This window comes from Cnephaeus nilssonii, assembly GCF_951640355.1.
Source record: "Cnephaeus nilssonii genome assembly, chromosome: 13".
In the NCBI taxonomy this organism is placed as follows: domain Eukaryota; kingdom Metazoa; phylum Chordata; class Mammalia; order Chiroptera; family Vespertilionidae; genus Cnephaeus; species Cnephaeus nilssonii.
In genome coordinates this window covers 909,347-935,384 of record NC_137084.1, presented here as the reverse complement: position 1 = coordinate 935,384, position 26,038 = coordinate 909,347, and the positions used below count along the sequence as shown (strand labels likewise).

Below are 26,038 nucleotides of genomic sequence, written 5' to 3'. Positions count from 1 at the left end.
CGCACTGTTTTTTCCCTGTTGGGATGTGTGACCTTTTTAAAATACATTGTTATTGAGTTCAGAGAAGAAGGGAGAGGAGAGACACACCAGTGATGAGAGAGCAATCATGGGTCGGCTGCCTCCTGTACGTCCCCCACTGGGGATCGAGCCCACAACCCGGGCATGTGCCCTGACCAGGAATTGAGCCGTGACCTCCTGGTTCATAGGTCGACACTCAACCACTGAGCCACGCAGGTCGGGCCTTTGTTAATGGTTTTAGCTCTTTTTCATAGTAAGGATGTTAATTCTATGTTAACCTAAATTTATTTTTTATTTTTTTATTTTTTTAAATATATTTTATTGATTTTTTACAGAGAGAAAGAGAGAGGGATAGAGAGTTAGAAACATCAATGAGAGAGAAACTTCGATCAGCTGCCTCTTGCACACTCCCTACTGGGGATGTGCCCGCAACCAAGGTACATGCCCTTGACCGGAATCGAACCTGGGACCCTTGAGTCCACAGGCCGACGCTCTATCCACTGAGCCAAACCGGTTTCGGCAACCTAAATTTATTTTAATAAAACAGAAAAGCATGCCACTTTGATTTTGTAAGCATGTGACAGTTTTGTTTTCTGCTCTCTCTTTAGTTTACCTAAAGCCGTGAAAAGAAGAATCAACGCATTGAAACAACTTCAGGTGAAGTGTGCTCACATAGAAGCCAAGTTCTACGAAGAGGTCCACGACCTGGAGAGGAAGTACGCGGCGCTCTACCAGCCTCTCTTCGACAAGGTGGGAGCATCTCCTCTGCTTCGCACGCTCAGACCTCTGAGGTCGAGCGCCCACATTGCCCAGGAAATCGCCCCGTGCTGCTCTTTACGTCCCAGGCCGAGTCTTAGAATGAGTGATGGGAGCATCCGGGTTTCAGTCTTCTCATGGGCGCTATTTGCAGACTCGGCCTTAACGCCTGCCTTTCCGAATGACATAACTCTAAGAAGGTCTCGCTCTCACTTAGAGAAGGAGTTCGTCACTGGTGACGTGGAGCCGACAGATGCGGAATCAGAGTGGCACAGCGAGAATGAAGAGGAGGACAAACTGGCTGTAAGTTGTTCTTTTAATGAGCGCCACTTGTGTTGTCTCTCTCTTACTGTTACAAGTAAGACACGTCTCTTACGGTCTCAGTGCTCCACCCGACTCGACAAAGAAAAGAGCTCCTCCCAGGAGGTGCTGTTCCACCTGAGACCAGGTGGTGGGGTTCTTCATGGCTGGACACTGAGCAGCTGCAGCAGCTGCGGGCCTGGCGTCTGACGGTGCCATCAGCTCGTGCAGTGGCCCAGGCACCGTCTCCCCACGTCGCTCAGTGACCTGAGCAGCTCTGTGCTGTCTGCACTGAGATCCTGGAGCCGATGAGCGAGGTTGTCAAGACTCAGTGACAGGCTCAGCCAGGCGTTCGGTGCTTGTCACCAGCAGATGGGGTGTGGTGAGGAGAGAGTATCGGGAACACCCGCCATCCTGCTCCAGGACCAGCACCTCACCCTGGACCCTTTAGATCAGCGGGTTACGGGTCCTTTCCGTGACGTGCCCGTCCCTCACCTGCTCACAGCCTTTGCCTGACGGTCCCATTCCAGTGCCATCGGTTCACTGTCAGCTGATCTTTGTTTGGGAGACAATAGCGTGCGTCTGTAAAGCTCACTTTCAGGGGCGTTTGGAGGTGTGTGCTAGTTTTGGTAGCCACGTGTTTGGATCTAAAAACATGCAGAGCCTGGCCTGCTTGTAGCTGTGGCTGCGGACCAGTGTCCTTGTGCATCAGATCCTTTTTGCTCAAGAAAAACCTGCCTCTGCTGTTTCCTCGGAAGGTCCCGGTGGCACAGCACTCGCACCTTCCTGCGGCCTGTGCACGCGTCTCCCCTCCCTCCGGGGCCCTGTGTCTACACGGGCACCTGGCCTTTCTGGTCACCACCCTCGTGTGGGCACAGTGCCTCTGCCGGCTGAGGTGGCAGTTAGAGCGTCTCCCTGGACGTGGGTGTACAAAGTGGTTGGCAGTTCTGGTTGCAGAAGCCACTGGAGTTGCGTGTGGTAGTGGGTGATCATCCCAGGTGGGGTCCTCGTGGAGCCAGCACTGCACGGCCTTTCCCAGTATGTGGCCTTTGACCCCTCTTGAGCTTTTCCACCAATTTAAATTGTTTGGTGGAATTACGTCTGGACGGAGTTCCTTGAATGCTTTGTCCGGAAACCTTTAAATCGTGACCTGCTCAGCGGGCTTGGCATGCAGGGTCAAAGGACAAGGGTTTGCGATAGCAGTCTGTGCGGGATTCTGGAATGATTGTCTGCGTCAAGCCATGGAGTGTTGGTTGACTTGCTGCTTTGTGGTGACTGTCTGTCCTGCATCGTTACTTTTTAGGGAGACATGAAAAGCAAAGTAGTCATCGCGGAAAAAGAAGCCGAGGCAGCAGAGGAGCCAGCCCCCAGAGGGATCCGGAGTTCTGGTTCACCATCTTCAGAAACGTGGACATGCTGAGCGAGCTAGTCCAGGTGAGCACGCTTCATCCTGGGAGGAAGGTTGGTCTTAAAACTGGGTGTGAGCTGCTCGCTGGGGCTTCCTCAGTGGTTCATTGTGGGTGGAAAGGCACTCCTGTGACCCCCACTCCGGAGAAGTGTTGGCCTCACAGGAGGGCTGTTACTGTGCGGACCCCAGTCACACCTTACCGCAGCTGGAGCGGGAGGCCTGCCCCTGAGCCAGAGCCCTGAGTCCGCTCCCCTCCTGGGAAAGGGCTGTTGCCTCAGCCAGAAAGCCTGTCAGCAGGTTCAAGACCCCTTTCCATTTTTTGTTCTTCCTTTTTAAAAAAATCATGGCTGGTTTTACTGTTTTTGGTTTTTTTTTAAATTTATTGATTTTAGAGAGGAAGGAGGGAGGGAGGGGGAGAGAGAGAGCGAGAGAGAGAGAGAGAGAGAGAGAGAGAGAGAGAGGGAGAGAAGCAGAAACATCAGTTTGTTCCACTTACTTATGCATTCATTGGTTGCCCCTTGTGTGTGCCCTGGCTGGAGATGGAACCTGCAGCCTTGGCATATCGACCCCAATCCCCCGGCTAAGGCAGCCCTTCTCCACCTCACTGATGTGGACAGGCGGGGAGTGCGGGGTGTGCATGTGTGCGTGTGTGCGTGTGTGAATGTATACACGCACTGCGCTAACACATACTCGTTACCCTTCTCCGTTGGCGCGTATTTGAACTGTGAAATGGGCCTGTTGGGCAGTGTCCGTAGGCTGAGACTCTGGTTTCTCGGGTCTGGGTGGGCTGAGGGGCTGCTTTTCTGATGTGCTGCTGGTGGTATCCATGCTGCTGGGTGGGCACCTGGGTGTGTGGCGGGCTTGTCGTGATGGGGCTTTTGGTGCCAGTAGGTGACTTGCTTGGTAACCTGGCTCCTGGTGCTGGTTAGCAGTCCAGGGATGGCGTGGCTGCTGCTTCCATGCAATTCTTGGTGTTGAGGGCAGGAGGAAGCTTAGGCCTACTTCAGTGAGGTGTCTCCTTCATTCTCCCAGCACCTCTGGGTCGTGGCCTACTTCAGTGTGTAGGCCGCAGAGGGCTTAAAGCTGTGGGAAGACAGGCTGGCGTTTCCAGTGTTTCTCTGTAGGAGGGAGTGGTGAGAGCTCATTGGCTCTGACCTGACAGCATCTGTGGCCGGAGGGGCCATTCGGGTCAGATGTTAATTCCTGAAGATGGGCTCGACTGAGTGCTTGGTACTCGGCGTGGGGGTGGCAGAGCGGATGCTGCAGGAGAGTTTACAGGGTCTGGACAGCAGCTTCTGCTCAGCCCCGCGGTGCCCAGGGCTGGGCTTATGGGCCCCTAGTTCTGATCCTGTCATCAGGGTGTTGGGCTCTGCTGGGACCACGGAGTTCTTGTCCTCGAGGCCCGGGAGGAGCACGGTGTTATTTCATGGACCTGGGACCTTGCAGAGGGCACTGCAAGTTGAGGGGAGGAGTGGACGGTCCCACATGAGGGCAGCTCGCAGGGCAGCATACTGGTGATGACGTTCCCCTTGGCATTTCACACGAGGCATGGCACCCAGTGACGTGCGGTCTAAGCCAGGTGTTCTCTGGAAGGCAGGGTCTGACATCTCAAATGCGATAACTTTTTGTCTAGAGACATGCTTATGTGCTTGTGTTGTTGTTGTTCTATGTCAAAAGAATTTAAAATTGGGAACTTGATATTTATCAGGCTCAATTCTTAGAACTTAGTGGAACCTCAAGAGATCTTTCAGTTCAGTCCCCAGACTTCAGGGGCAAAGAAATAACTGTTTGCTCGGGCCGGTGCAGCTCAGTGGTTGGCACATCAACCTGGGCACCAACAAAGGTGGTGGGTTTGATCCCTGGTCGGGGTGCATGTGGGAGGCACCTATCGATGTTTCCCTCCCTCTCATAACAACAACAACAAGTCACTTACACAGACGAAGCACCTCGTTAGGGTGTGGTTGCTGGGTTTCGAGTCTCGTCATTCCTTTTCTGCTCTCTCTCGGACTTTCTCCGATGAAGACATTGGTAAACTGCGTTTGAGTGACCCTCGGAGTAAAAGCGTGCAGCCAGTGTTGGAAGCGCTCGAGTGATGCCTGAGCTGTAGGCCTCTGATGCGCCTCGTGCGTGGTGTTTACTCTGCGTGACTGTTGTGGTTTGGGAGATTTATTGCCACATGCCAATGGCAGTGGGATGGGGGCGTTGGCTGCCGTGTCATAGCTGATCCAGGTGATTTCTGTGATTCTCTCTCTTCAGAGTGCTCAGGACCGGCATGCGGGGTGATGGCACCTCTGTCCCGGTGCTGTGCACTGTGTGAGAGCAGCCAGGGCCCTGGTCTCAGTGTTGAAGGCGCTGCCCCTCAGACCAGTTGTCGGGCAACAGCTTGGGTGGCTCCTTGGAGTCAGGCCTTGGCAAGAAGAGGACCCACCAGGGCCCCGCGTCCACCACCCAGGAGGGATGCAGCAGCGACTCGCAAGGACGCGTGCTGTTCTCACAGAGCTCAGGTCTCTTCTTCTCTGTGTGCAGGAATATGATGAGCCAATCTTGAAACACCTGCAGGATATTAAAGTGAAGTTTTCAGACCCTGGACAGCCTATGGTGAGTACTGATGGAGCTCCTGGTTGGTGTCGGGGCATCAGGCCATTGAAGGTAAAGAAGGGGCTTGGGTCCGGGGCAAGAAATCAGACCCATCACTCACATGCCGGTGACATGAGCGAGATGCCTCCTGAGGATTCGGGCAGCCTGGCAGGTAGCCCAGGCCGCCTGCTGGGGGAGGGCAGGTGCAGGAGACCGGCAGGGTTGGACTCCTCCGTCCCACGTGGTATCCACTGAGGTGCTGTGGCTTCTCACTAGCTTGTTCCTCTACCATCCTTTCCCTGAGTGGCTCCTGGGTTTTTGAGGCTCTCATGTCTTTGAAATGGGTTTGAAAGGATGGTGAGTATAGACTTACTTGAATATGAGCAGCATTGAACAGAAACCTACTAGGTGTCTGTTCCGAAAAGCACCTGCAGACCACCCTGGCCCGTGGCTTGGTTGGAGCGTCATCTCGTACATCAAAAGGTAGTGGTTTCGATTCCCAGTTAGGGCACGCACCTAGGCTAAGGTTGGATCCCTAGTCAGGGCGTGTACGGGAGGCAACTGGTTGATGTTTCTATCTCACATCAATGCTCCTCCCTCCCTCTCCTCTCTCTCTCTTCTCTCTCTCTCTTTCTCTCTCTCCCTCTCCCCCCTCCCCCTTTCTTCTTTCTCTAAAAAAGCAATAAAAACACATCCTCAGATGCAGATAAGACTGAAAATATGCTCCCCTGCTCTGATTTGTCACAAACCCCCCTTTCCAGAACACCTGAGACTGCGTGTGTTAGTGTGTGGGGGTGGTCTGCCTGCCAGTGAGACTCACCCAGCCTCCCTTTTCTCTGGGGAGCTGGATGGTGCACACCGTCCCCGCTGAGCTGGGCTCGCAGGAGCACTGTTCGTGGCCTGTTCGTCTGGCGGTGGCTGGCGGACTCCATTCCAGCACCACAGCAGTTCCAGTGACACGTGACTGCCTGGCTCACTGGGGGCTCCGTTTCAGGTCTTGGAGACAGCACGTGGGGCTGAGGGCTGGGGACCTTGGCCAGGAGCTAGCCTGGGCCTCATTGTCCCTCCGTCACCGAGCACCAGCCCCAGGTGGGGGTGAGGGCTAGTGTGACTGGGAATTCTCTCCCTAGTGCTGCAGGTGACGCTTGCTGCAGGTGGGAGAGGGAGACATGCCTATATATGTCCCTTCCCTTCCCTGTCTGCTGTACTCCGGGAGTGACATCCCGCTCTCCCTCTGCAGGTGACGTGTGGGCATGAGCCACAGATGCCTGCTCCAGGCTGAGGGCCACTCTGGTGGCGGGGACGACCCTTTTTCTCCTCCTGCAGCCTCTCGGGTAGCCTGGGGCCCTCCTCTCAGCCTCTCCCAGTCTGGGCTCCTCTCTGTGCAGAGGCTTTGCCATAGCGCCCCCTGGGGACCACCTGTGGCCATGGTGATCTGATAAGATGTGAACGCTCTTTCCCGTGTGAGCACACTTGTATGATTCTGTGAGTTTTTCCTTCCACTGCTTTCTCGCCTGTCGTTCGTCTGGATTCACTTTATTGACGTTTCCTTTTTTCATTGATTCCCTTTCTTCTTTCTCGCCATGTGTCGGATGTGGCTCCCGAGGACTAGAGCCCGAGCGGGTAGGCCACGAGCCAGTGTTCCTCGTGAGTCCTGTGTGCTCGCTCTAAAAACTCAGAAAATCGAGATGGTCTCCAGCACCTAGAGATGTGCTCCAGCCAGTCTCCCTCAGCCTCCTCCTGTCAAGTTACATGACATACCTAGGACGTGAAAGCTCGAAGAAAAAGCCCCCAGCTTCAGAATGAAGGGCCCAGTGCATTGGCCCCGCCCCGCCCCACCCCCACCTCCTTTCCCCTCTCCGCGGCCATTGCTCCTATGCGGCAGCAAGGGGCGTGAAGTGAGAGCGTGAGACACTGTCGTGCTGCTCCTTCCACGCCACACGCACTCGGCTGGGCGGGACAGCGTTCTTCCTGCACCTGTTGGTGTAGATGGTTCCGTAGCATTCCCTGTATGCCCCACCCCCACCCCGTTGTGAATGGCTGCATCAGGGTCAGCATCCTGTTTAAGCTACTGACAGTTTCTGTTAGTGGAATGGCTGGGTCAGCGGAGGTGAGCATCAGTGAGGCCCAGAGGTTGTCAGTTCTGCTCCTGCTCGCAACGTGTCTTTACACTCTTTTTTGTAATAATAACCTTTATTGGTCTCTATTTTGGAATAATTTCAAGCAGCACAGAGAATCCCGTGTCTCTTGTCCACCTTAACCGCAGGGGCTGGACCACTCCTAGACTCGACATGACTGTGGCGAATTCAGTAGCAGCGACTCTACTGCTGGGTAGAGATCTCCATTAACAAGTATGGGATGGGGCGCGAATGCGGTGGCCTCACCCTTGGGCCCTTTTTGTTGGTCCATTAAACACTTCAATTCACCCCAGTGCATTTGGGCTACTCTAGATAAACAGAGGCCCCGGGGAAGGGAAAGTCAGAAAATAGGAAGAAAAGAAATGACACTGGGTGGGTAGGACCTGGGCGGGAGGGGAAAGGGAAGAACTCTCCCCGGACAGACCGGGTGCGGAAGGACCGAATCCAGCACAACGCTCGTTCACCCAGCCGGTCCGCATTGTGGTCATGGCCCAGTGGTCCCTCCCACCTCCATCTTCATGCTGGGAGGGAGGGACTGGGACCCGGTTCCCCGTGGCTGCCTCCCTGTCCTGCTGAACCTGGACCCGCCAGACCAGTGCCTTGTATTTGTTCACCATCCTTCCTCTCCAGCCCACACGGCTCTGGCAAAGGTCAGTGGACATCTCCTGGCCAGACCCTGCTGCCATCCCTTCCAGACACAGGGGGTTCCGTCTCTGATCCTGTGTCTGTGCTCTCGTGCTGTCGTGGCCTCTCTCCCTTCACCCCTTCTTTGGAGAACCCTGTCTCACTCCCCTTTTGTGTTCTAAGTGCTGCTTCCATGGATCAATCTTCAACTCGGAGAGGGAGGGTGTCGTTTTCACTGTACAGATGAGGAAAGCGCAGTGACTTCCCGAAACCACACAGTGCTCCGAGCAGTGGGGTTGCCCCAGGCTGTCTGAACCCAGACTTGGCCTTCACAGACGCTCCTTCGCTCACTTACCAGGACAGGCTTCTTTGTCCTTGATCAGCGGGCGGGGGTGAAGGAAAGTGCACGGCTTCCTGCGTCCGCTCAGCATCTCCTCAAGTAGAAGGCCTTCCTCGAGAGAGGAGCGTGAGGTCACAGGTGGTTTTTCTTATTTCGTTAATTATTTTGATATTGCCACGTCACCCTTCAAAAAGCTATTTACAGTCCAACCAGTGTGGCTCAGCTATTGAGCATTGATCCAGGAAACAGGTCACTGGTTGGATTTCCGGTCAGGGCACGTGCCGGGTTGTGGGCTCGATCCCCCAGTGTGGGGCGTGCAGGAGGCAGCTGATCCATGATTCTCTCATCATTGATGTTTCTCTCTCTCTCTCCCTCTTCCTTCTCTGAAATCAATAAAAATAATATTTTATTGTGTTTTTTTTTTAATTTTATTCATTTTCTACAGAGAGGAAGAGAGAGGGATAGAGTTAGAAACATCGATGAGAGAGAAACATCGATCAGCTGCCTCTTGCACACCCCCTACTGGGGATGTGCCCGCAACCAAGGTACATGCCCTTGACCGGAATCGAACCTGGGACCCTTGAGTCCGCAGGCCGACGCTCTATCCACTGAGCCAAACCGGTTTTGGCAATAAAAATAATATTTTAAAAAAATGTATAGGCCTGGCTGGTTTGGCTCAGTGGATAGAGTGTCATCCTGTGGACTGAGGGGTCCCGACTTCAGTTCCAGTCAGGGGCACATGCCTGAGTTGCAGGCTCGATCCCCAGTATGGGGCATGCGGGAGGCAACTGATTGGTGATTCTCTCTCATCATTGATGTTTCTGTCTCTCCCTCTCCCTTCCTCTCTGGAATCAATCTAATAATAGAGGAATATGCAAATTGTCCGGGACGCCATCACAACCAGCAGGCTGCCTGGGGCGCCAAGGCCGGCAGGGGGGTTAGTGAGGGACGACCAAACGACTGAATAGCAGGCTGCATGGGGTGACCAGGCCGGCAGGGGGTGTGGTGAGGGACGACCAAATGACTGAACAGCAGGCTGTGTGGGGTGACCAGGCCGGCAGGGGGGCCGTTGGGGGCGACCAGGCCAGCGGGGGGGGGGGGGGGGGAAGGTGGCAGTAAGGGACGATCAGGCGGCAGGCAGAGGCGGTTGGGGGGGGCAGTTAGGGGCGATCAGGCAGGCAGGTGAGCAGTTAGGAAGTTAGGAGCCAGTGGTCCTGGATTGTGAGAGGGATGTCCGACTGCTGGTTTCAGACCTAAACCAGCAGTCGGACATCCCTCTCACAAGGTCCCGGATTGGAGAGGGTGCAGACTGGGCTGAGGGGACATACACCCCCCCCCCCCCGCCCCCGCATGAATTTTGTGCACCGGGCCTCGTGTGTGTAATATATAGAAAAAATATACTGGAAATTTGTAAACACAAAACTTAAAAAAAAGTTTATAAAGCTATTTACCTTATGTGAGTATTTCCCAAACACTTACTAGTAGACTACGTTTTGTTTTATTTTTCATTTGCTCCGGTGCTCCTGAGCGTGCGTGTCCTCTGTGCTGGCCATGACTGCTGCTTTGCACACCCGTGCCCGTTCTCCCTGTGCGGCTTTCTCTCCGGGTTGCAGACTGCGCTGTGGCTGAAGGGAACTGGTCCTGGGGTGCTTGTGTGACGTTCCTCCCCACATGGGGCCTTGCCACTTCCACTGCAGAGCAAAGACAGCCGAGCCCTGCCTGCACCCCGAGATACAGGAGAGGAGGGCGGGGCTGTCGATGCCCAGCTTCTCCCTCCAGACCCTCACCCCACCAAGAGCTCCGCCTCCATGGAGGAGACGCACAGGCCCCGCTCGCCCCGCCCCGTCACTGGCTTTCCCTTGTGCCGCTGCGTTTTGCAGTAAAGACGTTTTTCTCGTTACGCCGCCACGCTGTTGGCTTCTGCCCGTGTGTGCTGCTGGGCGGGAGCTGGTCCCGGGAAGCTGTGGCTTACCAAGTCCGTCACTGGGTGTCTGTAGATTTTAGGGGTGCTCACCCTGCCTCTCTGTCTTCAGTCTTTTGTGTTAGAGTTCCACTTTGAGCCCAACGACTACTTCACCAATTCAGTCCTGACCAAGACGTACAAGATGAAGTCCGAGCCGGACAAGGCCGACCCCTTCTCCTTCGAAGGCCCTGAAATCGTTGACTGTGACGGGTAAGGAACGCCGTTTCGCCTGAGAACTTTGTCAGATAGAAATGGGGTGAAGCTGGAAGTCTTGAACTTGCCCAAAGCCCCGTAGACCACGAGGAAGTCGTTTTCTGTCTGGGGATGTGATGGCAGCGCTGGGGGATGGATCACGTGGTTCTTGTGAAGGCTTTGGGGCAGTGGTCCGCTCCCTCGTTTTCGTGAGGGGATCGGTTCCCCAGGCCCCACAGTGAGGCGTGGCTATCAGCCCCCAGTGGTGGTGGTGTCAGCGCAGAGCAGCGCGGCCAGCGGCTTGCTCTGCAGATTGGGCGGCGTGCTTGTCCTTGGACTCCGGGATGAGCACCTTGGTGACCTCAGTGTGCCGGTCGCCAAGGAGTGCGTGTCGTGTGAGTCACTCCTCTTGGGGCGTGTGAGGTGCTTTGGCACTTGTTTTCCGCGGTTGAAACGTCACTTTACTCACTGAAACCTAGTGCTTGTCCTCACGACGCTCCCCGTCGGGTGATTCAGACCTCAAGCCCTGCTGGGCTCACATGGCCAGGGGAGTTGAGAAAGGGCCATGGCCCAGGGCAGCCCTCGCGGGAGAGGTATGCCTGGCTCTCCAGGCTTTCTAGAGCCGACACTATTCAGGTGCTGTCAGGTGTTACCTGTTGGTCCGCGGTGACTCAGTGGGAAAGAAAGCTCCTGTGCTCCACCCGCCCCTCAGCACACTAGCAGCTGGTGTGCTTTGCACGGCTCATCGGTGTTGGCCGTGGCCGCCTGCTTCCTTTCTCCAGCTTGTCCCGCTCAGTTGCCTTGAGAATTGGGGTTTGAGTGGTGACTTCAGGTGCACTCGGGGGTGGGGGTGTGGTCTGTCCAGGGGCAGCAGGTGAGCGGCTCTGGAGGTGCCTTCGCCCGGCCATGGTCAGGGTTCTTCGCAGGAAACACGCTGCAGCCTGGGCTGACACGCACAAGCCTCCAGCCCGAGGAGGGCCTGGCCGCTGGCGCCCTTGCGCTGCAGAAGCCGCGCTGGAGGCAGTGCCTCCGGTCAGGGTGAGGCAGGCAGCCCGTTTCTAACTGCCTGCAGGTGCGCTTCCTGGGCGAGGATGCGTGCTTGCAGGTGGGTTCGTGAAACTTCCAGGTTAAGCGTAGAGCTGTGGTTTGCTTGTTACCTGCATTTTTTGTCATCGGCTTTTCTCACAGAGAGTGTATTGACGGCTGTCTTGCCCCCGTAGGTGCACTATTGACTGGAAGAAAGGAAAAAACGTTACAGTCAAAACGATCAAGAAAAAACAGAAACACAAGGGCCGAGGCACCGTCAGAACCATCACCAAGCAAGTCCCCAACGATTCCTTTTTCAACTTCTTCAGTCCGCTGAAAGGTGAGGGTGAGGCGGGTGATGGACTGGTGTCCCCTGCTTTCCGAAAGCCCCTGTCCCGCCGCTTGGCTTTTACAAAAGACCTGCAGGAGGGCACCTCTCACTGACCCAGACAAATGGGAGAGGGTTTTGGTTTTTACGAAAGAAGGGGAGAAGTGACATAGCTCTCAGCGTTCCTTTTGCACGAGCCGTTGCTGGGACAGGGGCGCCTCGAGCAGTGCGCGTGGCCCCCGAGCCCCTTCCCAGGACCACGCTCAGCACCTTCGCCTCCAGCCCCAGCTCTGGCGGTGGGACCTGGGCTTTGCCTGTGATACTGCGCGTTCGTTAACAGGACGCACACTGAGGTGTGAGCAGAGCCTAAGAGCTCCACAGGGTGACGCTCGGCATGAGGCCGGGCGGGATTTCCATCCTGATGAGCAAAATAAAGACGCAGCGCGTGCGCTGATCCTGCCTGCAGCCGCCATCCGCACCGTGTGCAGGCCGAGGGCGCTTGAAAGCTGCCAGGGCTGGTGCTGCCAGCAGCCAGGTGGGGACTCGTGGGTAAAGTGCCGCTAGGGGATTGGCGGGCGTGCAGAGTGTGTGTGTGTGTGTGTGTGTGTGTTGATCACGGCGTTCTGCTTTCACCACGTGCTGGTGTTTTAGGCTTTGTGTGCAATTGGGTATGATTTGGAGGTTACTTTTTGGTTCTGAGAACACTGAAAACATTTCCATCTAAATGAACGATAATTGCTGCTTGGCTTTCCGCCTGGCCGCTTAAGAACAATTTCATAGGAACCCTCTGCTTTTGGATAGCGGGGACCTGTGCTTATGTAAGAGCTTGTATCCTCAGAGTCCAGTCCTGGTCCCTAGGCGAGCTGGGCTGGTAAGGGGACGGCGCTGTGCCAGAGGCACTTGTGCTCACGGGGTGCCGGGGGCAGCAGTGGGGTCCTTGCAGCAGGAAGGGGGGCCGAGACAGCACCCCAGACTCCATTGTAGAAAGCCCAGAGTGCCTGCAGGGGCCCTCCCACGCCTCCCTCTGTCTCCAGGCTGCTCGTAGCCCCTGCGCTGCAGCTCAGCTCTGTGCACCGGTCACTGCGCGCACTGCGGTCACACTGGCGCAGCTGCCCGCCCTCTGCCTCACCCAGGATGTGGTGGGGCCCGGGCGTTAGTGTTTGGATCGCCATCGTGAGACACTTGGGGCCGAAGCAGAGCTTGGAAGCTTCCGTTTTGAGTGTTTCCCCCGAGCGGTAAAACACAATAAAGGTGGCCCCAAGCGGGAAAGGCGAGCTCCTGGCTCTGAGAGTAAGTTACTCGGACATCTGAGTGTCATTTCCTGATCTTGAGAGAGCGTGAAGGCGGAGCAGCCGGCTGTGCTCACGCACGGAGACGCGGAAACCATTGGCCCTTCCCCTTCCCCCCGAAAACCAGTTGGAGATGAAGAGCTGCCAGCTCTGCCCCAGGACCCGGCGCCTTCGGGCTGTCAGGCAGCGCCTCACGCAGCTCCTCAGGCCTGAGCCATTGACTTTTGACCTTGTCTCTGAGCCCAGTACCCCTTCGTCCCACTCCCGCTCCCCCCGCTGTCCTGTCTCCTCATCGTGGATGTTTTCTGCGACTTGTCTTTGAGCCCAGAGAGTGGCAGTGTGTGCTGGTTAGGGGGCAAGAGTAGCCACAGACGTGGCCTCTTAGTGTCCCTGTGTGGGAAGATCCCTCCGAGCCTGCGTGGAGTCATGACACAGGCACTTTGATCTGTGGGGAGTTTCCTTAAAACTGGATTTAAAATACTTGATGAAACCAAAACGGAACCAAGGAGACTCGCGGGCGTGGGCATCGATCCTTCGTGGGTGGCCTCTAGAACTGTGGTGGCTGCACAGCACCGAGCCTACAGGCAACGATGACTTCACACCTCGTGGGGTGAGCTTTATGGAACGTACGTTACAGCTCCATGTTGCTGTGTTCACAGCAATCACATGAACATCCCTACACGTGATGAGCTCCATGAAAACACGGTCAGAGTGGGGCAGGGATGGGGTAGCCAGAAAAACATCAAAATGGATGAAGTGATTTTTGAAATGAAAGAAACATAAAATGGCCAGTCCAGCGGCCTCTTGGTCCTTAAACCTACAAAACGGGTCCAGAAGTCAAGTTGGGGAGGTCCTTGTGCTGATCCCTAACCCTCAGGCCGGGGCCCCCAAACCTGAATCTTAAACAGCCGTGGGGTGCTCGTGTGCCACAGCCTGGGAAGAGGCGGAGACTCCAGAGGATGGACAGGCAGGAATGAGGCCCGCAGTTCAGTGAGGGCCTCGGACCAGCACCGCTAAGATTAGGGATCGAATCCCTTGATCGATTGAATGTCGCTGGCTTCACTGAGGGCGGGTCTGATTCCTGGTCTGCCCGTCACTCTCAGTCCAGCACAGTCTGTCGTGTGTGGAACCGACTCTCAGCGTCATGGTTCGTGTGGAGCTGAGGGGCTCTGGGGTGGGCAGGGATCGTGCCCCGGCCCACAGGGCAGTTTCTCACGCGCAGCCAGGGGTCAGCGTGCTCGCTCCTTCCTCCTCGCAGACAGGAGTGCAGTGCTGCCCTCTGGGAGCCTCACCTACAGCCCTGTCTGCCGCACGGTCACAGGCTCTGCAGGACCCAAGTCCAAGCCCACTCGGCACCGGTGCGCTCCGGGGCCTCAGTCTGCGCCACTCGGCACGCCTTCTACCTGCTAACGTTTCAGCGGCGTCAGGGCCTCGGAAGGTTGGCGTCCTGCAGCTGGGTGCCCGCACAGGGTGCGGGGGAGCGGGCACCGGTGCTGTGGGCGCCCACCAGGAGGCACAGGTTAAAGCTGAGCTGGGAGGCCCTCCGCTGTCTGCAGCGCGCTTCCCGAGGGAGCTGGGCGGATCTGCTTCTCAGTGTAACCTGGGTGTGTTCTGTTTTTTCCAGCGTCCGGGGATGGAGAGTCGCTGGTAAGATTTGTGTCGTTATCGAGGGCTCTTACTTGGCTGATAGAGCGTGTGTTTCCTAACTAGATACCTACTTGCTTTGTAATCTGTTCCTCTTCCCTGAACCGGGGCGGGGGGTTGGGATTTGTGTTCACTGCTCTCTGCGCTGGGACACAAGCCCGTGTTGCCCATGTGGGCTGCACTTCTGCCTCCCTGCCATTGCACTGCTGTGCCTTTAAAGCAGCTGAACCTCGGGACGCTGTCACCTGGCGGGTGGTGCGGGGCGGGAACGTGAGCACACGTGCCAGTCCCACTGAAGGGAGTGACCACGTCGGCTTCCCTCTCAGGATGAAGATTCCGAGTTCACGCTAGCCTCCGACTTTGAGATTGGACACTTCTTCCGTGAGCGGATAGTCCCGAGGGCCGTGCTGTACTTCACGGGGGAGGCCATAGAGGATGACGACAATGTATGTGTCTGCGGAGCCCCGGCCCAGGATATGTGGCGCTGCTGGTGGTGTTTAGGGGGGCATGGAGGGAGAGGAGAGGTCACCACAGTGGAGGAGGCAGGCATCTGGGGCGGTCCCTGTAAGCTTTGGGTGACTGCCAAACAGGAGGGACCCTCATTCACAGAGGTCTGACCGTACCCCGCAGTCATCAGCAGCAGAGCCGACTCGTGCTGGCCTGTGGCTCCCTGACCTCGGGTGTGGGCCCGCGCTCGCAGAAAGGTCGCTGCACGGAGACCAGCCCTCCCCAGCCACAGTGGGAGGTGGCCCCGAGCACAGCCTCCCAGGACCTACCAGTCCTGTGTCCATCACCTGAGGCAGTCTCCTCCAAAGCCCAGGTTGCCTTGGGTCCTGAGTATTGGCCACAAAGTTCTGTTTCATTATTTATATATATATATATATAATTATATATATATATGTCATTGACTTCAGAGAGGAAGGGAGAAGGGGAGAGAGAGAGAGAAACATCAATGAAGAGAATCATTGATTGGCTGCCTCCTGCACGCCCCACACTGGGATCGAGCCGAAACGTGGGCATATGCCCTGACCGGGATCAAACCCTGACCCCCTGGTTCATAGGTCAACACTGAACCCACTGAGCCACGCTGGCTGGGCACCAAGTTCTGTTGTGTAGCATGTTGCTGGAGGGGCGTTTCAGGTGATGTTTATCCCTTGCTTTTAGAGCTCTGGCGGCTCCTGGTGCCTCTAGGTTTCCTTGCTTGCGAGGCCTGCTCCCCCCACTCCTGTGCTGAAGGCCCTGCTGGGCTGTGTGGTCCGGACTGGAGGGCGTGGTGGGCTCGGGCATGTGTCTCGGGCTGGGCCACCTCAAGTGCTTGCTGAGACTTAGGATTTAGGAAATGCTGGCCACACGAAGAAGTGGAGGCGGGAGTTCTGGGCTCATCCCGGGGCCTGTGCGCCCCCACATAGGACCAGCTCTGCCAAGTGTGGGATGGGTTTGAGACAGGCCTCTGCGGATCTCCAAAGGCGGCCCTGTGAAAGGGTGCACGTAGAAGCTCCGGAAACCCGTACCTGAGCCTGTCGGAGACAAAATGACACAGGTTCCCGTGTGCTGCTGTGTGCGGAGCTCAGCGCACCCCAGCTGGCAGTCTCCTTTCTTCACCCCCATCATTAGTCCTTTTGACTGGCATCCTATTAATGGGCAGGGCTTGTGAGCGAGCATTCCTGCGGCGCTGGTGCCCAGGCCTGCCCAGCAGCAGATGGCCTCTTAGCACTTGGCCTGGAGTCACGCTGCCCTCTGCTCAGTCCGAGCAGGATCGTCTGCCTTCCTCAGGCCTGACCAGTGGGGCCCTGGACAGGGCAGTGTCTGGGTCGGGTTGCCGCCACACTTTCAAAACCTAAAAACGTGTTCCCTTCCTTTTCAGTTTGAAGAAGGTGAGGAAGGAGAAGAGGAGGTAAGGCCAGCTTGTATGCGGCAGCTCAGTGCTCCGGGCGGGGAGCGGGGGGACAGCGTGTGAGCCCCGGGGCCTGGTTACATCCCTTTGTGTGACCCGTCAGACGTGGGCCCTGTTGAGAACTGAGAAAGATGGCACATGCCCTGGCAGTGTCCCGGTGGACCCTGCATTTGGCTGATGGAAAAGCTTCTTGGGAAATGATGGTTCAATCACAGAATCAGCTCGAGGTTGATTTCAGGGCTAAGCACCAAAGACACCGAATCAGGATGAGTCCAGAGGGCGTTTCAGTCCGTGGTGGGGAGCAGTTGCTTTCCTCCTGAGCGGAAGGGTGACGCCTGTCCCCTCCTCTCCATGCAGGAGCTCGAAGGAGACGAGGAGGCGGAAGAAGAGGACGATGCCGACGCGAACCTCAAGGTGAGTTGCTCTGGGGCTGCCCAGACCCGTGTGCTGTGCTGCTGAGCACGCCCGCACCCGCTGGGTGAGGAACCTGGCGCGTCCCCTCTCCCCTCCAGTTAGAACGTTGCCGGGTACCAGGACACAGGGAGCGGGACTGCTCAGCGCCCTGGATGGCGGGCGCGAGTGTCCAGCGCCTGCCTCCCCAGCTCCTCGCGGCTGTGCCCCTCCCCCAGTCTCGTTCCGGGGACGCTGTCACTGACCACACAGATGCACTCGGGTGCTTGTGTTTGGAAAGGATGCAAAGATGGCACTTTGTGGGGGGCGGGGGGTGTTGTTCTTATTTTTTAAATAGTGTAATGAAAACGTAAATATAATTTACAATTGTACTTGGGATGAGAATGTTTAGAAATTACGTCTAGATTTCTCATAATTTAAAGTAAAGTAGGAAGCTTTTTTAAAAAATGACAAAAATGCGTGGACAGCCCGTTAATTTTACTTGTAAGTCCGGCGCTGTACTCCTGCTCTTGATTGGCTGAAACCCAGGTGCTTTGCACTTGCCTCGTGCCGACTGCAGTGCCGCCTTCCTGGGACTCGCTCTGGTCCGCGCAGGAGGCCTCTGGAGTCGTTCCCTCACGTCACCTGGCCTTGGTAGCGCGCACCTCTAGTTCACCCGTGTGTGCGTGTCCCCGTCTTTCCCCAAGTGCAGTGTGCCCGAGGCTGTGCGTGCAAAGCCTGGTCTTGTCACTCGTCTGTAACACCATGTGTCCCTGTGAACGCATGCTCACCGCGGGAGTTCCCTCTGGGAACGATGCGGGGTCAGCGCTGTAAATGCGCTCACCGAAACGAGCATCGTTTCAGGTTGGCCTGTCAATCACGGCAGCTATTCAAAACACACCTGTGCTCACCTCTGAGCGACAGCCGGAGAGGCGCGCAGACCTGGGGCCGGCTGTGAGTGCGTCACCCTTGGGGGACAGGCGTTGGGGGGTGTCTGTCAGTTAACAGAACTGGGTGGTGACCCCTGACACTGCCGTGCCGAGCCCCAGGTGTGTTCTCTGCCCGTCTCACTGGCAGCGGGCGCTTGGCTCCTGTTGTTTCCTTCTGGTGTCCGTCCTCCTGTTCCCTCACGTCCTGTGTCCTGGGGCACTGTCACCACGCGGTCACATGACCTGGCAGAGGTGGAGGGTTGTCGGCACCCACCCCGTGACGTCTCGCGGTGTCTTGGGAGCGGGTGGTGCTGTGAGTGCTGGAACTGTCAGCGTGCAGTCAGACTCAGGCTGTCCTTGTGAGCCCTCTGTCCTCCGTCCCCGTCCCCCGTCCCTCTGTCAGATGGCACTCTGTAGAGGCACTTGTCAGAGTCCGTGCGCAAAGGAGAGCAGCAGAGTCAGGTGCGAGGCACAGCTGTGCGTGGAGGCTCTGCTCGGCGTAGCTGCAGCCCTTTCGTACTGGGACGGGCTGCTCCCTCCTGTAAGATCGTGTGCCTTCATTTTCCTCATGCTGACCGTGCCTTTCAATTTTCTTCCCCATTTAGGTGTAATTTTTGTCTGTTAATCATGCGTTTCTAGGTAAGGTGGAATCCATTCATTCCTAACTTCCAATTTGTTGATCTGTGCTTTATGACAATGCCTGTTGTGACTGGGGACGGAGCAGGCTGCTGTGCGGGAGCACGAGCCAGGAGGACACGGGCCTCCTGACCAGCCGTCTTGTGGGGGGCTCTGTGTGTGCCCGGGGAACCGGCTGGCCACAACCACTCGTGGCTCCTGCTTGCCGAGCCCAGGGTTTCTTGCTGACCACGCAGCCAAGGGGTAACTGGTGTGGCTTTTTTCTCAACAACAGGACTGCCCTCCCGGAAAGAGGACAGAGGGGAGGCCCTGGGCAGTCTGCAGGGGCACAGAGCCAGGGGCCCAGCGGTCCTCCTGGAGGCGTCCCACTTCCCTGCCCCTGTGCCACCCCCGCTCACAGGTAGTTGGAGTCGACCCCGCGATGTTCCTGGACGTGCATCTGTCCGTTGTGCAGCCAGTGGGTAGTGAGGGTGGCTGAGCTTGTGCCAGTTTCTTATCTGGAAAGCGACTGCCCGTGTGGGGTGGCATTAGCACGTGTGTTGAGGTCGCTGCGGTTCTGACTCAACACCAGGTCAGCTGTTGGTCTCAGCAGCAGCAGCAGCTGCAGCAAGCCCGGGCCACTGTCCCTGTGTGGGCCATCGTCGCCGTGCTCCATCTGGGCTCGCCTGTGGGACACTCACTGCTGCCAGGGCTGGGGTGCAGCAGGGGGGAAGCTGGGAACGAGGGCAGACACGTAGGCAGCAGGTGGCCTTCTGGGAAGTCGGGTTCTATGGCCAGAGGCAGTTCAGAGAGGCTGTGCCTGTGAGAGCCGGGACCGGGGCTCCCTGTAGGAGGTGCCTGGTGCTGGTGTGAGTTCAGGTCGGCGTCGGCGCCTTGGACGGTGTGTCGCACTGTCCTGTCTCGCTCGTGGGGCGCAGACCGGGTTGAAGGTACGTCTCAGTGAAGTGCACGGATCTGGGCGCGAGGTCAGGGCTGATCACCTACCTGCGTGTTGGCCTGGCTGCGCCCACATGTCTGGGTACCTTGTCTGCCAGGTTGTACCCGAAGCTCACGCCCCACCTGCCAGCTCCTCAGCGTCACGCGCCGTGCAGCCTGGGCCTCCCAGCGGAGGACCGGGTGTGACCACAGCGGCGCTTGTGAGCCGCTCAAGCCCTTCTTTGGTCCCCGGATTGGCGAGGGTTTGACCTAAGTTTGTGCCTTTGAAACACCAACTCCTCTCCCTTGGTCATCGGCGTGGAGTGACCGCGCTGCCGTCACACTGGCATGAAGCAAGAGGCTCGGCCTGCAGCCTGTGCTGTCCTGTCCACAGCCATGCTGGGGCTGCGTGTAGACCAGCAGGCAGTTCGTGTTCCCTGCGTGAAACGGCACACGCAGCTGATACAGTCCGCTGCGTCACGTGACGCGGATGTGTTGTTGATGTCGCGAGGCAGCGGGAAAGCCCGTGTCGCCTCCGCAGCTCCCTGAGCACTGCTCGGCCGCAGCGCGGGGCCTGGCCCACGGACGGCTCTTTCCTGAAAGGACGCTGCTTGTGCTGAGCTCTCTCGGCCACGACTGCTGGTCAGGTGTGTGGTTTTGGTGTTTCGGTGAGCATGTGACAGGGCAGGCCCCAGCCCGGAGAGGCCTGCCACCGGCCTGGGCAGCCTGTGGGTCCCGGCGTGTCCTGTGCTCTTTCCATTACGTGTGCTAACCGGGAGCGTGGACCAGGGTCCGAGGCTGCTGCTCGTCTGTATGCCCCTTTACGTGCACTTTCTCATCCCTTAAATGTGATTCCCAAAGACCAGCTGGAGCCCAGCTCACACCTGAGGGTGTCGGTGGTGTGGTCCCAGGTGCTTCTTCTCAGCCCTGGGTGCTGAGTCGATAGGCGGGCCGGGTGGGGTCCAGAGAGGTTGGCAGTCTTAGCTCGGACGGATGGGGGCACCTGCTCTGCTGCCCCACCGCATTCATGGGGCGCGAGTGTGGTTTCAGTGGTTGGGATGCACACGATAGGTCACATTGAAGTGGTTCAGGGTGGGGGACTCCCCTCTACCGTATCTGAAAGGATAGCATTCCCACGTGGGGCTCCTGGGAGGGTTGCGGCTTGTCTGTGGATCTTGGAGTCGTGGCTTTGCGGGCATTCCTCATTATCAAGGAGGGGGCCCCCCTGGGCGTGGGGCTGGGACAGGAGCCCGTCAGGACTCCAGTGTTGGTCCTGTTGGGGCGGGGGGGGGGGGGTGTTCTGCTGACTCACGGGGCAGTGCCTGGGCACCCAGAGCTCCCAGCCGCCTTCCAGCCTGGAAACGGGTCTCCTGTCACTGGTTGACAAGTGAGCGCTCTGCCCGGGCCTCCTGCTGCCCTGCCCAGAACGAGAGGGTCTCACGGGCCTCTTGAAACAAGAGGCAGCTCTGCTGTGACATTTCTCTGGGAAGTTGGCTTATGTTTTTGCTACTTTATGAAATATGTACGTTTTGACTTCAGAGAGGAAGGGATAGAAACATCAGTGATGAGAGAGAATCTTGGATCGGCTGCCTCCTCCACACCCCGCTCTGGGGATCGAGCCTGCAACCCGGGCCTGTGCCCTGACCTGGATTCAATCTGGTGAACTCCTGGTTCACAGGTCAATGCTCAGGCTTGTTACCCCTTCGTAAGCCCGTCAGCGGTACCCGTGTTTGCAGCCACAGGGAGTTGCACACTTGGGTGTTGGTTTTCCTGGTTGGTGGGAAGTGGCGGGGGGCGTGGACGGTTCCACAAGTCTTGTCTCTCTCGTTGACAGAAGGAGCCCAGCCAGCCCTCGGAGTGCAAGCAGCAGTGAGCAGCGACCTGTCGGCGCAGCGCCCACACCGGCTTTTTCAGTGCATGGTTTTCGCTTCCTTTTCCTCTGTCCTTATTATTTCGCTTAACCTGTACAGCGGCCACTTACACGCGTTTCAGAAGTAGGAGGTTGAATCTAATCCCGCACCCTCCGCGGCCTTGGGTGCAGCTCAGTAGACTTCCCCAGGCCCACCTTTGGGGGGGCCCGTAGACCACGTGGGGTGGGAAGGTCCCCAAGCCCAGGACAGAAGTCCGGGGGCTTCTGCTCCCATCTCTGTTTGAAGACACCACACGCTCTGTCCAGCCACCGGGTCCTCCGTCTGACCTCGGCGGAGCCGGGCCGTCCGTGCTGCCGGGTTCTCATTTGGTTTCTTTTCCTGGGGTGGGGGGGTCGTGGCGCCCGCAGGGCTGAGGCGTTGGCTTGTGTGGTGCGTCCCCATATTTATTTGTTCCTCGTGCTGTGAGCTCGGGTGGTGCTGGCCTTGTCCTCAGGTTTCTGAAACCGTGTCTGTGATGGGGACCGGGGCGGGGCCGGAGGAGGGGGCGGCTCCTGGGAGCGAGGCCTGTGAGGGCGGAGGCGCTCCCTCCTGCCACCGCGGCTGGGGCGGAGCTCGTCTCCTGGACGGGGGCTCCTTGGCCACGCAGTGCCGTGTGCCCGTCTTCTGTGGGAGGGCTGGGCGGGCACGGTGTCCTCGTGTGTACGTGTCGCGTCTCCTTGCCCACTTCTCAGCCCCAAGTCCATCGTGTCTTAAAGCCCTGGGTTCAGAGCGACCTGTTCTTGGCTGGAGTGTGTGACCTCGTTCCCTGGTCCCTGGCAGCCGGCGACACGGGCCCACACGGACCAGGCCTGGAGAGTGCTCAGCCTTATTACTTAGATACATTTGTAACTGAAGATGCTGTTTTCAATTTGTACAGACGAGTTAGAGTATCTATTAAAGTGGTGAAACCTGGGCCCCATGTGTGTGTCTCTCTATGGGGCGGGGGGTGGGGCGGGGGTGGTCACACCCCCTGAGGTGTGGCCGAATCCGGACCCCCAGTGCCTGGTTTTCCCCCTGTTCCTCAGGCTCATGTCGTTGCCTGCTGGTCTCCAGGCCCTGGGGAGCCCTTTGCTGGCTCCTCACCCTGCACGAGAGGGCGGGCTCCTCCCGGGAACCCCAGCCTGAGGATGCTGCTGGGGCCTGGTTCCCGGGCTGCAGAGAGGAGCCTGCGCTGGCCGCCCTGGGTCGGTGCTGCTGCCCACAGCCCCGGGCTCTGGCGGGACCTGGCTGTGAGCACCTGGCCTACAGGTCATTGCGGCGTCAGAGCTGCTGCAGAGCGCTGTCCCGGGCCACCTGCAGGGAAACGGTCTTCCAGGGAGAGCCGTCTCCGCTGCCCGAATCACGGGTGGGGTCACGTGTCGGCTGGGGTCACGTGTCGCACAGAGCGCCGCACCGCCCGGACGCGGGGCCTCGCCGAGGGAGCGGAAATGGAGCGGCCACGAGCACTTGGGCAGCTCAGCTTGACGAGGGCTGAGAGCGGGAGGCTGCCAGCTGCTCGAGCTCCTCGTGACGGAGCCCACGCCCTCGAGTGTGCCCCGGGCGAGTGTGCCCCGGGCGAGGGTGCTGCAGGTGGCATATACCCCGCTCCGGGTGGCGTACACTCGCGGTTTGAAATGGCCAGGAGATCGGTCCAGTCCGCCCCTACCCACAGTGGACTTGGGCCGAGAACAGGGCTGCCCGGGGACGTGAGGAACAGTCTCTGGATGGGATGGAGTGGAGCAGGGGAGGGGCGGAGCCTCATGTGCACACTCGTGTGAGTGGGGGTGTGCACAGGGGTTCCGTGGGGAAGCCACAGGTAAAAGGAAGCTGGAGGCAGTGGGCTGCCGGGGTCAGGTGGGCAGGACAAGCAGGTGCTGGCCGCTCTGCGTCCTCCGTGCGAGCCGGGCATTGTGGGAGCGAGGGACCGTGGAAGGGCACTGAGACGGGGCGTGCTCAAGGCACGGGTTCTCTCCCTGTGGGGGTGAGGACGGGCACAGCTGCCGCCAGGCTGTTCCCTGCACGGGACCGGGACCGGGACGGGGACGGGGTCGGGCCTCCAGCGCCAAGCCCAGAGGCGGAGCTCTCCCTGGCCGCCCATGGGCTCAGCCTCGCCTGCACCAGGGACCTCAGGACGCAGTCCTCTGCCCTCCCACGGCTCCCCCTCCTGCACAGTCAGGAAAGGGAAGGGGGTTCTCCAGTGGCCAGGGGGCCGGGCCCTGCCCCGGTGGAGGCCACTCCACTCCCGGTCACAGGCCTCCAGGACGCCGCGGAGGCTGCTCTGGTCCTTGCCACGAGCTCTGGGCAGTCCCGGAGCCCCAGCAAGGGGGCCGCAGGGAGGGTGACGCTTGCAGCACTTCCGGGTGGCCACCGGCCTGGCCTGGCCTAGCAGGGCGCACTCGGCCTGGGAGCTGCAGCCACCGGCCTCAGGACCCCGTACGCCCATCTGGCTGCTGCTTTGCCTCTGTCCCCACTGGTCCCTGGACAGCCATCAGCCCAGCCTCCAGCCCAGCCACCACTGGGCCCAGACATCACAGTGCTTCCTGGTGACAGGAGGGTGTCCCAGGCCTCCTCCCATCCCTGCGGCCCCTGCTGCCCTCGCCGCCCCCAGTCCTTAGGGTGACTGACTCCCCAGGCCACCCTTGCTCTGTTAGAGGCTGGGGCGCCTCCCTCCCTCAGGGCTGGGGTGTTGCCTGTCACACAAGACTGGCCTGGGTCCCGCTGCCCTTTCTGACTCTCCTGGCACCCCGCCTGGGACGGGCTCGCCTCCCCCAGGCAGCTCAGTGCTTCCCCCAGGTGCCAGCAGTTAAAGGTGGGGTGCTAGCAATGCTGTGTACCCCACAACAGAGTGGCCCCACTATCAGGTCCCCACGACACAGGAAAGCATGACCTGAGGGAGGGTGGGCCGGTGGGGGACGGGGTTCTGGGACCTGGGACCTGCTCGGCACCTGCTGGGGCGGGGCCCTGTTTGGGAGAAGGAAGTGGTTACACAGGTGGTACCCGCGGCCTCTGGGTGTGAATTACACCGCATTGGAGCTCCTTTTTCAAAAGCCCCCACATTGGGGGGACTCCACTTAAAACGCTGGTTTTCCTCTCGAGGGGTCAGGAGTTGTGATCACCCACAGCCTGGCGGCAGCCTCTGTCCACCCCTGCGGTGGCTCATGGCTCCTGTTGGCCCCTGCCATCCCCTCAGCCCAGGGCTCCTGTTCCCAGAGGGGTTTGCTGGAGGCTCCTCCAGGACTAGCCCAGCGGGGGGAGGTGGGCGGGGGAGAGGGGCTGGGCCCTCGGCTTCAGCCAGGCCGGTCTCGGTGTCGCTGACCTCTGTCCTGCCCTGAGGAGGCCCCTCTGCTCAGAACCTGGGTGTCCTGTCTCCCTCCCGAGCGCCCGTGGCGGGGAACACGGGGTGGGCTGTTCTCCCTCACCGGTCCCTCCTGCTGCAGAGCCCCTGGTTGGAGCAGGGCTGTGGGCGTGGAGTCCTGTTGGCATCGCCCGTGTAGGCTGCCCTCGGCTCCCTGCCAGCTGGCCGCCCCGCCACCCAGTGTGGCCGCACCTGGACTTCGGTCCCTTCCTGTCAGAGTGACTTCCCAGCCTCCTTCCTCGGGAGGCAGACTCGCCCTTCCCCCCTCAACCTCAGGGCATGTCTGGGGGGCAGGGGAGGCTGAGGAGCCTCAGACCCAGCATCTGGCCCCCCACCAAGAGACACAGTGGTCCCCAACAGCAGGACTGTGCCCCCACCACCACTACCACCACCAAGCTCATCCTCAGAAGCTGGTGAGGATCCCCAGGCACCTTGTCAGCCTTGGACCCCTCCAGCCTGTCGCAGGTCCCACGACAGCTCCCCGGCACCCCTCCCCCAGGCCAAGTCACCTTGGTGCCCCAGACACCGCTCCACCCGCCCCAGGTGTCACCACTGCCAGTCACTGGCCCCGCCTGACCATGCTGACTGTGCTGTGGGCGGCGGCCGGATGTTACTTTCCATGACAACCTAACAGGCCTGGCCCTGAGCCAACAGCAGCCAGGCCCGGCCTCCTGGGGCCTGTGGCTCAGTCCTCCTCCAGGCCCCGCAGAGGCGGGCGGAGCCGCGGGCACCCTCTCGACTCCAGGGCTCCTCCAGGAGCTGGGGACCTGCCTGCGGAACCGTCCCTTCCCCCAGGAGCTGGGGAACCTGCCGAGGACGCCCCTTGTGCTCAGACCGAGGGCCTGCCGACCGGCAGCCAGCCCTGCCTCAGCACAGAGTGTGCCCTCTCGGACGACAGGAGGGGAGCTGGGGACAGGAGGTCTGGGGTCTTCCCCTGAGTGCAGGCTGCCCCCACTTGCAGCAGCGCCCGGGATCTGCCTTTCATTAATGCACTTACTCACCAGGCTCCCAGAGGCCCTCCCCCACCCGGTTTTACTGACAGGCAGCCTCCAAGTTCCCGGCTCTGACCAGAGTGAGGTCTTTGGGGCAGTGAGGTGGACACTTCAGTCCCCTTTCCCCCAAAATGTTTCCTGAGCACCTGGGGCCCCAAAGAACAAGATTGTCCCTGCGTCCGGGGAGCTGACTGCCTTCTAGCAGGGCGCCGAGGGATGGAGGGAGCTGAGCTGTCCGGGGAGCCGGGGGGCGGGGGGGGGGGTTTCCAGGAGCATCACTTGCATTGGACCCCCAGGGCCTGCTGAGGTGGGCCCGCCCATCAGACTCCAGCCCAGGGGCTTGGCCCGGAGCGAGAGCAACAAGGGACACAGCTTTAAGGAGCCAAGGCTGAGCCTGAGCCCGAAACCAGGTGGGAGCAGGCCTCCCCCTTTCCG

The 26,038-nt window shown here is 59.0% G+C and overlaps 1 protein-coding gene across 1 annotated transcript in view; it reads left to right on the top strand.

Annotated features, from left to right (window-relative positions):
• The window catches only part of NAP1L4 (nucleosome assembly protein 1 like 4), a gene marked incomplete at its 5' end in the record, with an annotated part of 22,858 nt that extends 668 nt beyond the window's left edge, over positions 1 to 22,190 (top strand). The window contains 11 exon segments of the mRNA XM_079787977.1: positions 593 to 1,077; positions 2,378 to 2,447; positions 2,450 to 2,508; positions 5,009 to 5,080; positions 10,195 to 10,334; positions 11,537 to 11,682; positions 14,584 to 14,606; positions 14,930 to 15,049; positions 16,468 to 16,497; positions 16,855 to 16,911; positions 21,202 to 22,190. Coding sequence (XP_079644103.1) covers positions 593 to 1,077; positions 2,378 to 2,447; positions 2,450 to 2,508; positions 5,009 to 5,080; positions 10,195 to 10,334; positions 11,537 to 11,682; positions 14,584 to 14,606; positions 14,930 to 15,049; positions 16,468 to 16,497; positions 16,855 to 16,911; positions 21,202 to 21,240 — 1,241 coding nt within the window. The 3' untranslated portion in view covers positions 21,241 to 22,190.
• Positions 22,191 to 26,038: the final 3,848 nt, after the last annotated feature.